We start from the raw sequence: 15388 nt of genomic DNA, 5'->3' as shown, positions 1-15388 counted from the left end.
GGACCTCCTTCTCCTCCTCCTCCTCCCACACTTCTGGCTGAATCAGCTGACAGTGAGTGTGGGGAAAAGGGGGTGTGGGCTGGGCTGCAGCCGGAACACAAACAGCTACTGCTAGGACGGTGACTGACAATGCTGATGACATGACAGTGGGGGGCCCTGTGACCTCAAAGGTTTCAATAGCCTCCAGCCCCACAGCCTGGCTCCAGGGTGGTCAGGTGAGAGCGTCCGCCATTCCAGGGCAAAAAGCCCCATTCTGTGGATGGGAACAGGACGATGAGGGCTCTTCTGGGCCTCTGTGGCCTAAACCTGATTCTCTCCTGTACTGCTGGCTGTAAGTCCCAGGAAACACAGCACGAGCCAGGGAGACAGGAGACAGGACACAGCTGAGGTTTCCTTTCTTCTCTTCTAACCCTAACCCTAACCCAAACCTGACCACGCCCTCCCCTCTCTCTCCTTCTCTTCCCATTCTCTTAGAACAAGCAGAACAAGAAATGTCTTCCAGGGAGATGATGGCCACGGTGGGGGTTGTGGGGAGGTTGTCTCAGGGCCCTGCCATCCCACCTTCTCCATCCCTCCCACATCTATAGTCTCCAGCCCTCAGGAGTCAAGGCAGGACTGGGAAACCCTAAGTAGGCCAAGAAGCAACCAGGTCACAGGTGGCCACAAGGAGGTGCCATGGCTGGTGTCTCTGGCTGGGGTCTGCCAGGGGGTGCTTCTAAACCACTGGTGGGTCCTCTCCACTGCCAGATGTCTGAGAAATGCTTACGTGCCCAAGGAGAAGAGGGTAGAGGGATTTGGGAGGATAGGACTCAGGGTTTCTCCACCCAGCCCACAGTAGGGTAGAATAGATGGGTCCAGCTGTCCCATGGGGTGAGGTCTGTTGAGCATATTTTGGTCGGGGGGAAAAGTGTTGTCAATTCTCTGTGTAAGTGGGATTTGGGACCCCCCCCCATGTGGGATTGATAGGGTACTCTCCACTATGAGTAGGTGGGGATGCAATATCCCAAGTATTATTGGTTGAATAAGGCTTCAGTCCACTTGACAAGCCTTTCCTAAGCCTCCTTCCTGACAGCTGTAGCCAATTCCCACATTGTCCAGTCTAACCAGATGGGCCTTCTCTTATTTCCCACACATGGCACCCCATCTCCATGTCTTTGTAAATGTATCAGCTGTCTCTTGTCCACCCCCTACACACCACACACACACACACACACACACACACACACACACACACACACGCCCAGAGGCCTAGTTAATAAATTCTTGTTAGTTCATTAATCAACTTCTGGATTGATAATTGTTCTGTGTGTCTGACAGGTTCTAGGTGCTAGCGTTCCTCTTTTCACTCCAGGGACCTGAATTCCTCTCATTATCCCCCTCAGAAATCCAGGCTTCTTGCGTATGAGGGGTTCAGGGACCTGGCTCAATGGCTCCCGGATCTGCCTGCACCCCAACTTTGTGCCCCCAGCCAGGGCCATTGCAGGCAGGAGTGACCCCTTAGGCATGGTCCTCCTTCATCAGCCGGCCAGATTGATTGGGAGTCAGGTCCAGCTGGCCAAAGACACTAGCAAGGCCCAAAAAAACTGCCCCTTCTGTGGACATCGGCCTTGCCAGCTCTATCAACATCAGAGTAAGTCCCTTGAGGAAGAGGGAGCTTGCTGCTACTCCCTCTCTGCCAGTCTCAAATTTTCAGGACCAAAGTGGAAAGCATTCTCCACCTAGAAAGGATTTAGCCCTAAACTAATGAAACTAGGCCTCCAGCTCAGAAAATGGCTGAGGAGGAAGAAAAATCCTGGCAACCAAGGGCAAAATCCTTCTGGTTCCAAACCAAGGGCATTTTCTAACCCTAATCCTGATCCTGCAGTGCTTGGGGAGGGGAGGGACCAGGGTCACATTGTCAGGAAATGGCTCCGTGTCCCCATCCCCACGCTAAATTTTCTCTTGAGACTTGGAGTGGCGCTCTCCCCTCCTGGGCCCTCTCATATGTGGTCCTCCCGATGCCTATTCCTGAAGCTTCACCCCTTCTAATAACACAGCCCTAAGGCACATTGGCTTTTGTGCTGACTCAGAGCCTGCAAGCCACCTAAGCTCTCAGCTCTCCACTAAACACCACCCAAGTAGAAGATTTCTGCCAAGATCCTTTGGGGCACTGCCTCTGGCCTCCAGTTGGCAGCTGCTCCTCCCTCATGGGTCCCATCTGCCCAGTTGATTCCTGCCTTTGTATGTTTGGTAGAAATAAGAAACATCAAGCCCTCCGTATAAGATCTGCCAAATGCACATGGAACCATTAATGTGCAGGTCAATATTTCACCATCTCTTCCACAATAACAGCATGAGATGTATTTTGTCATTATTTTAGCAAATTCTATAGCATGCCTTTGTTGTCCCATTGGGCAACTCCATGGCAAAAGCCAGTGAGGTCGGGGAGCCCGGCCTGGCCTGCTCTTGGCCCTCATTCCCTTTATTGTCCTTGCCCAGAGTTGGCCTGGAGTCCAGAGCAAGCTCACTGGCCTCCACTCTGTGGCTTCTACAACAATTGGAGCATTTGCCTGTTGCCCAAATCCTGCTGGAAGCCTCATTCTTCAAAGATTACTTGGCCAGAGCCTTGGGAGTCAGCACTGGGAATGCCTGCCCAGAAGCTTTAGAAAGGGAGTGTTACTGTTTCATCTGAGGGATTCTCTCCTCCCTCAGATTTCTGGATGGGGCAGAGTGGGGAGGAGGGTGGGAGACAGGGCGGAAACAGGCTTGGGGGAGGTGAGTAGAGACTGGGCCTCACACTTTGTCCCTCTACCTCCTCTAGCCCCCCAAGAGCCTGGACTTGCACCAGCCAAGAGGATGATGGTGAAACTCCTGGGGTCCTGGGCTTGCCGTCACTAGGGAGTTCATCCTACTGAGAGTCTTTGCATTTGGAGCCATCCCTGACCAGGCCCAGACTGTTGGGTACACACTAAGCCCAGGGTGCAGGGGAAGAGTTCCCTCATCCCACAGAGATCATCATGTAGTATAGGGACAAACTACCAGGTCTGGAGAGAAGGCCAAGAGGGCAATGATGGAGCCCCTGGGAGGGGCAGGGAACCTTAAGACATGAACACATTATAACAAAAGAGGTTATTCCTTCCCTGCCCCTTGTTCATGTAGGTGCAGCCTGGAAGCCCGGTCCTCTGCCGTTTTGGAAATCATTGGGAGCTTGTGGGGCTGGTCAGTGAGCCATCAAAGTTCTGTTACGTCCCCATCCACGTTGTCCGCACAGCCCCATACCTCAGCTGGATGGATGCAGTCATCCAGGCCACCCAGAAGCAACTTCTGAGCTTACCCTGCAGCCTCTCCCCACCAAGCAGTCTGGACAGCAGTCCTTGGACACCCTTGCCCATCTCTGGCTTGGGGTTGGAAGTCACACCCCAGCTGTCCTCTTTCCAAGAGGTCACCAGCCACATACACAGCCGTGGGCTTGGGGGCAGTGGGAAGGATGAGCAGCTTTCTCTGACTAGACCACTGTCCTCGGATGCCACTTGGTTCCACCCAGATGACCTAGCTGAACCCCTGGCACTCCCTCCCATTGGAGAACCCCAGGTGCAGATATCATGGGATCAAACTGGGCTTGTCCATAAGCTAACCCTAGTTCAGGCCCACTCAGCTCCCAACAAAGTCAGATCCCAGCCTCAGCAGGGTGAACATACAAGTGGAACAAAGCCAAAGCGTCAAGCAGCTGTTGGCATAGCACAAGCTCACTTGGGCCTCAGCAGAGCTGAGAACCCAGTGAGACCAAAGACTCAGCCACTGAGGCAGCTAGGCCCCAGACTTCCTTGAGTGCCAATAAACATCGACCCCAGATTCGACAGGCTGACAAGCCAGCTGGACCCCAGTTTCATCCAAAAGCCAATAATGCACTTGGGTTCTCAATTGTCCCCAAACCAGCTCTAGCTGGACCCCAGAGTCAGCGGATAGCCAGACTGGCCCAGATTCCTCAGTGGGCAGTGGACACCATGGGTCCCTGGTCTGTCTCTAAACTCCAACGGCATCTAGACCACAGCCGCATCTGGTAGCTGAAAGAGGCAGATTCCTAAGTGTTTCTAAGGCAGATGAAGCCAGACCCCAGACTCAGCCAGCTGCCGGGTTTCATGCTCAGTCAGCAACTGATATTTTTGGACCCTGGGTTCTTCCCAAAACAAATACAGCCAAAGGAGAGCCTCCCCCAGCAGCAGCCAGACCCCAAGCCCAACTAGCACCTACTAGAGCCAGGCCCTGGATGTTCCCCAAACCAGAAGCATCCTGGCCTCTGACCCAGCTGGTACCAGAGACAGCTGGGCCCTGGGTTTTGTCTAAGTCACAAGTAACAGATCTTTGGCCTCAGCACACACTGGAGCCTGCCGAACCCCAGACTCAGTTGGAGAGTGATCCAGCTGATGCTGCTGCACCTGTGCCCCAGCTGGTGGCTGATGCATCTAGGTTCTGGGCTGTGCCAACCCCAGCTGTGGATGCCATTATCCCTTGGGCTGGGCCTGTGGCTGAGAGAGCTTCTGAAGCCATCATCTCCTGGGCTGGCCCTGCTCCAGCCAGAGCCCTGACACCTTCCATGGTGCAGGGACCAGATTTGAGCCCCCTCCTGCCTTCACCAGCTCCACTCTCCTCAGACTCCCTCATCTACCCGGGCCCTTTCCTCTCCCCCAGATTTTTCTCTTCATTGCGTGTTCAGACTCAGCCTCCTTTCTTCTCTGGAGCTATTCAGGCATTGGCCTGGGGCCCCTCAGGTCCTTCAATGCCAGAATCACAGCAAAGCAGCTTCTTCTCAGGGCCTGGCCCTTCCCATGCTAAGAGCTGGCTGCCCCTCCCTTCCTTCTCATCTTCCTCTGCCCCCTCCCCTTCCTCTTCCCATCTGCACTCTCCTGTAGAACCCTCTCAGCTCAATGGCCCTGTGCCTGACACCCACCAACAGCATGAGGAGCTGCCCCTCAGGGTCACCTTGGCCCAATGTCGCTTGGGCCTGGGTTGGAGGAGCAACTTCCAAGCCTATTGGCTCTTCCAGACGGCCTTGTCCTCCAAGCAAGGAATAGGTGAGCTCTGAGGGAACTCTAACCTGTCTTGTTCAAAGGGTGGGGAGCCTGTCCTGTGTGTACCTCCTGTGGTGGCCTCTGCCTTGGGTGCTCAGCCTGGCCTTGCCTTCCTTCCCAACAGCTGAGTGTGGGATGCGGCCTGGCTTTGCTGCTGGGTGCCCCAGCTGCTGGGAGGCAGAAGGCGGCGAGTTCCCTTGGGTGGTATCACTGCAGTTCTCTCTGTCCCACTTCTGTTCAGGCTCCATCCTGAATGAGTGGTGGGTCCTGACAACCGCCAGCTGTGCCAACATCATGTAAGTGCCCAACGTCCAGGGGGCGGTGAGGGGAGGGCCAAGGACTCCTTGTTCTTGCCCTTCCCCATCCTGAGATTTCCTTCCCATCTGTGGGCCCCCCACCACATGCACACAGACAAACTTTCCATCTGCCTGCAGACAGAATTCAGAAAGCCTGGCCCGAGTCCAGGCAGGAGTCATCAACCTAGAAGACCAGGTTCGGGCCCAGCTTGTGGGTATCCAGCGGGCCCTGCCCCACTTTGGGATGGAAGGGCCCATGGGCCTGGGCCTGATCCTCCTTCAGGAGCTTCCAGCCCAGGGTCCTGGCTGTGTGCCTCGAGGAGTCCCCAGAGAAGCGGTTAGCAAGGCCTCAGCTACATCTCTATGACTGCTGGGTCCCTGGCTGGACCTTGATCAAGGGTAAGTCTTGGGCACCAGAAACTAAGATGCTGATGAGGCAGAAACACACAGGGCTATGATACACAGTTCTGTGAGTTCTTGAGACTGTAAGGACCAAGCCTGTTGTGTTTCGGATGTGGAAACTGAGACCCCAAAGGCCTTGCTCCAAGTCAGGTAGAAATGGTAGAATCAGGGTTTGAAAGCAGGCTCTCTGGCCCCCCCCCTCCCCAAACTACCCCTTTGGTCATGGTCTCACGCTACCCTAAAGAAGGCTCAGTGAAGATCAGGGTGCCTTCCACTCCATCCCATCCAGGGAACCTGGTCACAATGCAGAAGCGGCGACTGAATGTGGTCGAGATGAGCAACTGTGCCCACTATTGGCCCATCAAGAACTCAAAAGCCTTCTGTGTAGAGGCCAAGAAGGTGATGGGCCAGACCAGCTGCAAGGTGATAAGGGCCCCCCACTGGCCCAGGCCACCTTCCCAAGGATCTGTCCAGCTATCCCAGGCCCTCTCCCTCACCTCCTCCTACCTCCCCCTTGGCAGGGAGACCTGGGAGCCCCACTGATGTGCCGCCCAAAGCTGCACCTAGAGGAGACCCCCTGGGTACAGATGGGCGTCCTCACTGCTTTTGATGAGGCCTGCACTCGGCCGTATGTCTTCAGTCGAATCCGCCCCTTCAGTTTTTGGCTCAGAGCCTCCACAAAGCCCCAGCACTCCCCCCTGGACCAGGCCTGCCCCCACGCCAACATTCTCTTCCCTACCCAAACCCGAAGGTGAGTGACACTTCCTTCTCCCTCCTATTAGGGGCCCTGGCCTTGGGGGAAACAGAAGTAGGAGGAGGAGGGCTCCCTGGGAGAGATGGGCCCAGAAAGCCAAAGACAAGGTTTAGAAGGCTGAAACAATGGCTTGGCCAAAGTGCAGCCTCTCCCATGCCCATCTCCAGCCCCGGTGAATCGGATTTCACTACGCTTTGCAATGCCCTGGCAAGCCCTGATTGTGACCTGTGGCAGCACCATTTGCAGTGGGTCCATCCTCAGCCCTTCCTGGGTCCTCACCTCAGCCCACTGCATCTGGGACATGTAAGCACTTAGCTGATGGGAGGCTCCTTAGAGAAGAGGCTTCCATAGCAAATCAGGGCTCAAATGTGGTGGGGAATCCGAGAAGCCAAGCAGATGATGGAAAGAGAGAGGTCAATGTCCTAGCTATTCTTTCAAAATCTCTTAGAGATCCCATGGTTGGTGAAATCCAGTCATATCATCAAGGCTGAGTGGGTTGGGATGAGGTAGGAAGAACTCACAAGTAGGCCCACTGGGACCATTTCCTGTGCCATGACAGGAGATCAGAGAACATGGCAGTATTCTTGGGGCTGCCACAGCCTGGAGGCAACATGACAGCTGCACGGGTCTCCAGTGTTGTCCTGCATCAGCAGTACCAAGCAGTGAATGGGGTCCCCTGGAATGATCTGGCTCTTGTCCTCCTGCAGAAGCCCTTAGGCCCTACTCAGCCCTTGGCCCCTGTAGGCCATGTGGAGGAAGTACACAAAGCCGAATGCTGGCTCACGGGGGTCCGTGAACTCCGAGAAGGTGAGTTGCACTCAGCTAGTGGCCTTGAGCCCCCAAAGCCCAAGCTTAAATGGGACCTCAGCACTGGAGGATAGTGGCTCACCTTTCCAGTCAGGGAGAGCCAACCACCACCTGAACAGTAGGCCAGGCCCAACCATTGTTAGGAAGCTTTTTTTAGATGAGACCTCAGGAACCCTCTTGGCAACACTGGCCCTTTGGGGCTGTGATATATAAAATCTGCCCTGAGCCAGGCTAAAGAAATGTCCCCATTCTGGCCAATGGAGCCTCCAATGACTCTGAAATCCTACCTCTCCTCTGAAATCAACTCTCCCCGTCCAACCCACATACACTGTTGGGTTAAAGCTCACACTTTACAAACAAGATTTCCTTGGACCCCTTCCAAGAGCCCTGGGAGGGAGGGGCTATTATGATGCCCATTTTACAGATCAGGAAACTGAGGTAGACAGAGGTAAAGCAATCTGCCCCATGTCAACACCTCAGAAGTATCTGAAGCTAGATTGGAACTCAAATCTTCCCAACTCCAGGCCCAAGGATCTGTGCCCTAGGGCACCCCCACCAGGCCAGCTGTCTGGTCCTTCAGTAAGCTTTCAATCATATTCCAGTGGAAGGGGACAGAAAGGGATTAGAGTTAGACATGGAATGAGGGTTACATACCAAGGCCCTGACAAGACCAGAGGAGCCAGTCCCCCCTCACTTTACAGATGTGCAGAGAGATCACGGGACTGGTCCTTTTCCCAGTGTCCCCTGGAAAGAAGAAGGAAAGAGACAGATAAAGAAAGGGATGTAAGGAGGAGGAGGAGGCTCTCTAGAGAAGTTCTGAGAGCTGGTTCAAAGCCAGAAGCAGGGGGAGCCAGTAAGAACTTCAGCAGAAAGCGCCTCTGACCATAAGAGCCCATTTTCCTCTTCTGTCAGCCTAGGGCCCTGTCCATCCCACTTCTCTGGCCCCCTTGGCATCAGAGCACACACTCTGATCAGCGCCCCCTCCCCCCTTGTCCAAAGGGAGAATAAACAGGATGACCCTAGGCAGACAGAGACCAATGAGGTTCAGCCATCACTCACCATGCCCTCCCAAGCCATAGGGCTAGGGAGATTCATTTGATTGCAGGGGAGACTGACCGGTACCCACAAGCCCTCCAGGTTCAGGTGAAGGATGCTTTATCATACGGCATCAGGAGCTCTGTGGTCTGCCTGGGTCCCCAGTTGCCAGAATTCCAAATGGCTTTGGTGAGTGGTTCATAGTCGGGGCTAGGGGCAGAGGTCAGGAACTGAAGCCAGACTCACCATTGGTGGGCTTGGGATGATGGGGAGGGGTCAAGACAGCAATGGCTGGGCCTCAGGGTGCTGGGCTTACACTGCAGGATCTCATGGGCCCAGGCAGTGCCCTGCTGTGCCGCTCAGGGGGCATGAACGGGACCTGGAGGCAGACTGGACTCACCAGCACCAAGTCTCTCGCCTTCCTCCTGACACCCTACTTCCTGTGGATCGCTAAGACATCTTCTATCCAGACTGACCACATCGCACTCAATCAATCTGTGGGGAGGCTTGTCCCTCTCATGTCTGTGGCAGGGGCAGGGGCCGGGGGCCCTCTTCCTCTTTTCCCACTGTTGACCCTCTGGCTGGGGTCCCTCATAGCATAGGGATGGATACTGCCCCCATCCAGCCTCACCCAAGCCTCCATGAGGGCTCATCCTGTCTACAGCCACAGTGGAGACTGGACCGTTAGAACTGGCTGGGAGGGAGGCCATTCCCCTCCCCTGCCCCTTATCTCCTACTTCCAATGTCTGTGAAAGGACAGCAGGGACAAGACTGTTCTGGAGACATACCAGCCAGTAGAGAACTGCAGCTTCACCTCCCTAGATGACCCCCTTTCTCCCACTAAAAATAAATAGTCACATCCTCTGGAGGTCAGATTTCTTGTGTGCTGATCCCAGTGGTTCAGGGACCAGGAGTTATATAGAGCAAGTCCTTGTGCACAAGGGAACTCAACTCTGTGGGGGACAGAGAAGCTGCACACAAACATCCCTATGTCTCCATCACCCTCCATAACAGCCCTCTCCAAAGTTACCAGTGGCCTCTTCTCCATCATCATCCTTCCTTCCTTGCTTCTTGGTGACCCCAAGACTCCACCTGGGTTCTCTTCCCCCCCTCTGTAATAGAGTCAGAATCAACTACAATCCCCCACGCCCCAGCCCCCTACATAGGTTAGGAAAAGGTGACAGATTTAGGACTTCATTGGCCCAGGCTGTTCCTCTCTTGACACTGCCCACATTGGCTTGTCAAGGTCAACGCCATCCTCCCAGTCCCTCAGGCTATCAATCTAAATGTTATCCTGGACTCCTCACTATCTACTCACTCCCTACATATCCCATAGGCTCCCTTCCTTCCTCTGACACTGTCTCCCACCTGGTGTAGTGTCATCACCTCACACCTAGAGGACCACAGCCCTACATGTGCCTGGAAACTTGCCCCCTCCTAATGTAGCCCCAGCTTGCTTGGTAGCCCATTACACCAACAAGTGTCCTACTAGAATTAATGTTACACAGCTGTTAGTTCATGGAGCCTCCCAGTCCATTTCAGCATATTTTCATTTCTACATTTAGATTTGTCTTTGAATGTTTGAAAGCATTCACTTGCAAATCCATCTGGTCCTGGACTTTATTTCTTTGGGAGCTCATTTATGGCTTCATGTTTTTCTCTCTGGGATTGGGTTATTTAAAATGGCATTTCATTATTTAAATCTTCTATTTCTTGTTCTGTTAATCTGAGTATCTTGTGTGTTCATAACTATTCTTCCATTTAATTTAGGGGGTCAGATATATTGGCATATGATTGGGGGAAATGGTTTTTAATAATTTTCTTCATTTTTGATACTAACTTGGTTTTCTTCTTTCTGTAAACTAATTAGCTAATGGTTTATGTCTTGGGCTTTTATTCAGAAAACTAACAGTTTTATTTAGTAGTTTTTTGCTCTCAATTCGACTCATCTCTCCTTTGATTTTGAACATTTGCTTTTTTGAGTTTACTATTTTCAAGAATGTCTTGGTTTTGTAGTTGTTTTTCTAGTTGCATGCTCCATTTGATGATCCGTGTGTTCTCTTTTGTTGATGAAAATGTTTAGAGATATAAATTTTCCCTCTTTAGAATGCTTTCACTGAGACACACAAAATGTTACATGTTATCTCCCTGTTATAACCTTTAATGAAATTATTTATTGTTTCTCTGCTCATCCTATGGGATTAAATCAGTTAGTCTCCAATTAGTTTTTTATTTTTTTATTCAATAGCCCTTTATTGAATACAATTTTTATTGTGTTATGGTCCATCAAAGTTGTGTTTACTATTTCTACTTTTCTGCATTTGTGAGATCCTTATTCCCTAACATATTATCAGTTTTTGCAAATAGACTGTGCATAGTTGTGAAACATGTATATTATTCTCTGTGTTCATTAAGCAATCACCAGAAATCTTATCATTTTTAACTTTTTTAAAATTCTAAGTAGGTTGTTCCTTTCTTGTTTATTTTTAGTTAGACTTTTTTCTAGATCTGAAAGGGATACATTGAGAATCTCTTACTATTATAGTTTTTATTATTTTAAATTTTATATTACATATTTATTATCAACATAGACCATATTAATAACAACAAAAATACTAGTGTGTTCAGAAAAAGTTCTTGACAAGATATGACTACGTATTTTTTTTAATGTAGAAAACATAGGAACAATTCTTTGTGCAAAACCATTTTAATTTTATGTCATCAAAATTGTTGATTTTACCTTCTGTGATCCTCTCTATTCCATGCCTGATTATGAACTCTTCTCCTACACATAGATCTGACAATTTATACAACAATAGCATTTTAAAGACAATTTTAAAAGATGGAGAAAGATGGAGTCCTGTCCCAGTGACCAGTTGCTGTCCATGAGAGGAATGTGGATCATCACTCTGCCTTCTGATAGAAAGAGCAGACTGAGACATATGTGGGGCAGGGCAGGGAAACATGATCATTGTGGGCATTTTGTTTTTCTTTATTTTTCAGTGGGAGTGAGTTAAGAGCGAGAGAAATCAAACCTGGAAATTGCATTTGCCCCCATATCAGCATGTATGCTGTGGCATAGCCCCGTGTACAAAAGGTCTTTGACTTTCTGCATCTTAAGCTCATCACCTCCCTGGGCAGAAAGAAGACTGAGTGGGTTAGGATGAGGTAGGAAATGCTTTGTTGCTAACTTTTGCCTACTGGGTTTATTGCTGCTTTGATAATTTTTGTCAAGTCTTTCAAAGTTGTTTTTTCTACAATATTATAATTGTATAAATTGTTCCCACTTTGCTCTTCATCTGTTCATGAAATATATAAATGGTTGGCATTAATAGTGTGCTTTACAGAAACTGAAACATAAAGTGGGTAAGTGACTGGCCCAGGGTCACACAGCTGGGAAGTGTCTGAGCCAGCATTTGAACTCAGCTCTTCCTGGCTCCAGGTCATACACACTATCCTCAGCACTAACCCTTTTCCTCATCTTGGTGTAATGGTACAATGATTATTCATTATATTTCCACATTAGTTTGTTTGTTCAGCCATTCTCCAAATATGGCATCTTGTCAGCTTTCAGTTTTTCCTTGGCACAAAAGCACTTTCTTCTTTTTCTTTACCCTCTGTGCTTTTTTGCTCTTCTGGGCCTGCTCGAGACATTGCTGGGTCCCATTCAGAATGTTCTGGGCACACCAGCTCACAGCTCCACCAACAATGCACAGACCCTTAAGAATCTGTTCTTTTCTTTTGTTGTCTTCTTTATCAGCCTCCCAGTTGTTTAGATGTGCATTTCTCTATTAGTGATTGGGTACAGTTTGTCACACAGTTGTTGCTACTTTGGATTGCTTCCTGTGAAAAAATTTCATCTTCTTTGATTATTGATAAATTGGAGCACGGATCTTATAAATTTGAATTGGTCTCTTTGGGTATGGGACCTTTATCGGAGAAACTTGCGGCAAAATTTTTTTCCAAGGTATTTGTTACCCATTTGAACTTGGGGTACAGGAGGGAGAGTTAGGCCTTAAGAGGATCTAGCCACATACTAACTTCGAGATCTATTAAAGAAGTGGACATTTGGGGGACCAGTGTCTTTGGGGGTATCGTTCCCCTGTTACCTCCCCCATCCCTGGCTGGAAAAGGAAGAGGGGGAGGCTCTGCCCAATACCCTGAGTCCCGGTCAGGTGAGGCAGGGATGGCCACGAGTGCCCCCAGCAGTGAGGACCAGAACAGGATGGCAGAATGAGAGGGAGGGCTTCAGAGGGTCACCGATCCAGAGCCTAAGACCCCTCCGGTCGAGTCTGGAGGCTAGTAGGGGGAGGGATGGACGGAGCGGGCCCAATCACCGATTTTCCTACTCGTTTTCTTCCATTCCGTACCTAGGTTGTTGGGCCGTAGAGGTAGTGTCCATATTTGAACCAATCAGTGGCGGCTCTCGTGGCACTCCACCTTCCCATTGGCCTCCGCGACTTCCTTGGGCTGGAGGAGGGTCACAGGAAGGGGGAAAGTGTCGTCTTATTCCCCGCCCCCGCCAGATATAGACCAATCAGCAGCGGCTCTGGTGGCTTTTCCTCCGCCCATTGGCTTCCGCAACTTCCTACGGTGGGATGAAGACCACAGGGAGGGGCCATGGCCTACCTCCAGTGCCCCCACTCCGCGCCGGATCTGGCCCAATCAGCGATGGCCCCCTGCGGCCCTCCCCTCTTCTCCCCCTGCCGCTTCCGCCCTGGATTTGGCCCAATCAGCGGCGGGTACTCAGCCCCTCCCCATCCGCCCAGTCCATTGATTACCTTGCTCCGGAGCGCCGAGGGCCGGAAGCAGCTCCAGCATGGCAGCGATTCGAGGGATTCGGACCCTGCAGGTACTCCGCGTCGCCTCGTGTCCTCGGGCCGGTTGGCCGAGGGGAAGGAGGTCACCCCCCCCATTAAAGGTCTCCAGGCCCGATTCGGGGGCGTGTCGCTCACAGCCCGGCCGCCGCGCTGTTGGCCTGGTTGACCTTGCTTAGCCTCAGTTTCCCTCCTGTAAGCCAGGAGCTCTGAGGTTCCGTGTGATTGGAGCCTCGCTGGTCCCAGTGACTCGGACCAGACGGAGCTGTCGTAACTGCCTCCTCCCTCTCCCACGCAGCTCATTAAATCACCAGGCTTTTTTCCAGATCCCAACCTTCCTCCCTCTAATGCAGAAGCCCAGAGAAGGCGAGGGCATTTCTCACTGAGTGCTTCCTGCAGGGCATGGTTGGTGTGGTGACAGGCGGGGCGTCCGGCCTGGGCCAGGCCACCGTCAGAAGACTGGTTAAGTACGGGGCCCGGGCTGTCATCATGGACTTGCCCCAGTCATCCGGCGATGCCCTGGCAAAGGAGCTGGGGCCTTCCTGTGCTTTTGCTCCCACTGATGTATGTCTACATCTTCCCCCCCCCCCAACTCGAGGCGGGAGGGTGGGTGCCTGGCTCTCCTTCCCATCTGCTGGCAGTTGGGAGAGATCAGAAATCCCTGGGGAGCTGATGTCCCATCCCTCTTCTCCCTGGCTAGGTAACCTCTGAAGCAGATGTACAAAGGGCCCTGACCTTGGCCAGAGAGAAATTTGGCCGGGTAGATATGGCCATTAATTGTGCTGGTGTTGCTGTGGCCTCCAAGACTTACAACTTCAAGAACAGTCAAGCACACACCCTGGAGGCCTTCCAGAAGGTGATCCAGGTGCGTCTGAGGCAGGTCCTGAGCCCTGCCCACAGGATCCTGATTCTTCACCCTCTGGCTCTGATGCTCTGCCTTCTGGGAAAGTTAAAAAGGATCCAGCCAAGCCCCTCATCTGACAGAAGGACAGACTCCTTAACTACTGAAGGCAGGCTTCAAACCCAGGTCATCTGAACCTACAGATATCGACACTGAATTTTTCCCCTCCCCTTCCCCAGGTAAACCTAATTGGTACCTTCAATGTGATCCGACTGGCTGCTGGGGAGATGGGGAAGAATGAGCCAGATGAGGACGGCCACCGGGGAATTATCATCAACACAGCCAGTGTGGCTGCCTTCGAGGGCCAGGTATGCCAGCCCCTTCCATCTCCAGCATGATTAGCCTGGGGGAAGCCAAGCCTCCCTGGTTCTGGCCAACTCACTTTCACACCTTGTTTCCAGGTTGGCCAAATTGCATATTCTGCATCCAAGGGGGGCATTGTGGGGATGACCCTGCCTGCAGCCCGGGACCTGGCCCCCATGGGGATTCGGGTGGTCACCATTGCTCCAGGTAGGGCTCTAGTGTCCCCCCAAGTTCCATTCCTTTCTTCCCTGCTGCTGGCTCTAAGATAGGCCATGTATCCTAAAAAGGTCATCAGGTAGTGCAACCCCTTATTTGACAGAGGAGGAAACTGAGGATCAGGACAAGGGAGGGACTTGGCCAAAGTCAGACCTCATGGGACAGGGGCTAGCTGGGCCTCAAACTTGCTTCATCCAGTTTTGAAACCCACTTGTCTTGGAGTACTGCAGCTAGATGGCGCTGCAGTAATAGAAAGCTGGGCCTGGAGTCAGGAAGACCCAAGTTTAAATGCACTCTTTGACAACTCTAAGCTGGGTGACCCTGGGCAAGTCCTTGAACCTCTGTTTGCCTCTATTTCCTCAACTATAAAATGAAGACAGTGATAGCACCCACTTCCTTTCCAGGGTTATTGTGTAGATCAAATGAGGTCCTATTCGTAAAATGCTTGGTACACAGTAGGCACTCAATAAAAGGTAGCTATTATTATTTTCCAGGCCTGTTTGAGACACCCCTCCTGTTGGGACTCCCTGAAAAGGTCCGCTCCTTCCTTGCCCGTCAAGTGCCCTTCCCCAGTCGCCTGGGAGATCCAGAAGAATATGCCCACCTTGTGCAGGCTGTGGTAGAAAATCCCCTGCTCAATGGTGAGGTAATCCGTCTGGATGGAGGTATCCGCATGCAGCCCTGATGCTGTAGGTCTAGGCCTCCCTCTGGCCACAGGGGCACCAGGGCCTCTGCTTTCTATGCCTTAACCTCTGGTGCCTAATAAAGGTGATTTCTCTGGACTCTGTGGAGGAACACATGCCAGTGAC

At 51.8% G+C, this 15388-nt stretch overlaps 2 protein-coding genes across 2 annotated transcripts; both read left to right on the top strand.

Moving 5' to 3' along the window:
* Positions 1–8: 8 nt before the first annotated feature.
* On the top strand, positions 9–8944 carry LOC138177206 (uncharacterized). The gene is given in 17 exon segments (XM_069108267.1): positions 9–331; positions 588–768; positions 1383–1630; positions 2801–2940; positions 3139–3773; positions 3809–4002; positions 4005–5051; positions 5173–5344; positions 5483–5629; positions 5631–5743; positions 6036–6169; positions 6268–6438; positions 6440–6497; positions 6668–6803; positions 7060–7307; positions 8413–8531; positions 8666–8944. Coding segments are annotated over 17 exon segments (4080 nt in total). The 5' UTR covers positions 9–273.
* Positions 8945–13057: 4113 nt separating this feature from the next.
* On the top strand, positions 13058–15361 carry HSD17B10 (hydroxysteroid 17-beta dehydrogenase 10). The gene is made up of 6 exons (XM_069108239.1): positions 13058–13194; positions 13559–13723; positions 13860–14024; positions 14240–14368; positions 14462–14570; positions 15074–15361. Exons 1-6 carry the CDS (start codon positions 13162–13164, stop codon positions 15262–15264), a joined length of 792 nt encoding a protein of 263 aa, XP_068964340.1. The 5' UTR covers positions 13058–13161; the 3' UTR covers positions 15265–15361.
* Positions 15362–15388: the final 27 nt, after the last annotated feature.

This window comes from Petaurus breviceps, unplaced genomic scaffold (assembly GCF_028583685.1).
Source record: "Petaurus breviceps papuanus isolate PSGF00001 unplaced genomic scaffold, PetGlider_PUasm1.0 90333, whole genome shotgun sequence".
Lineage (NCBI taxonomy): Eukaryota > Metazoa > Chordata > Mammalia > Diprotodontia > Petauridae > Petaurus > Petaurus breviceps.
The sequence above is the reverse complement of the archived record's forward strand: the minus strand, read 5'-3'. Positions and strand labels throughout refer to the sequence as shown.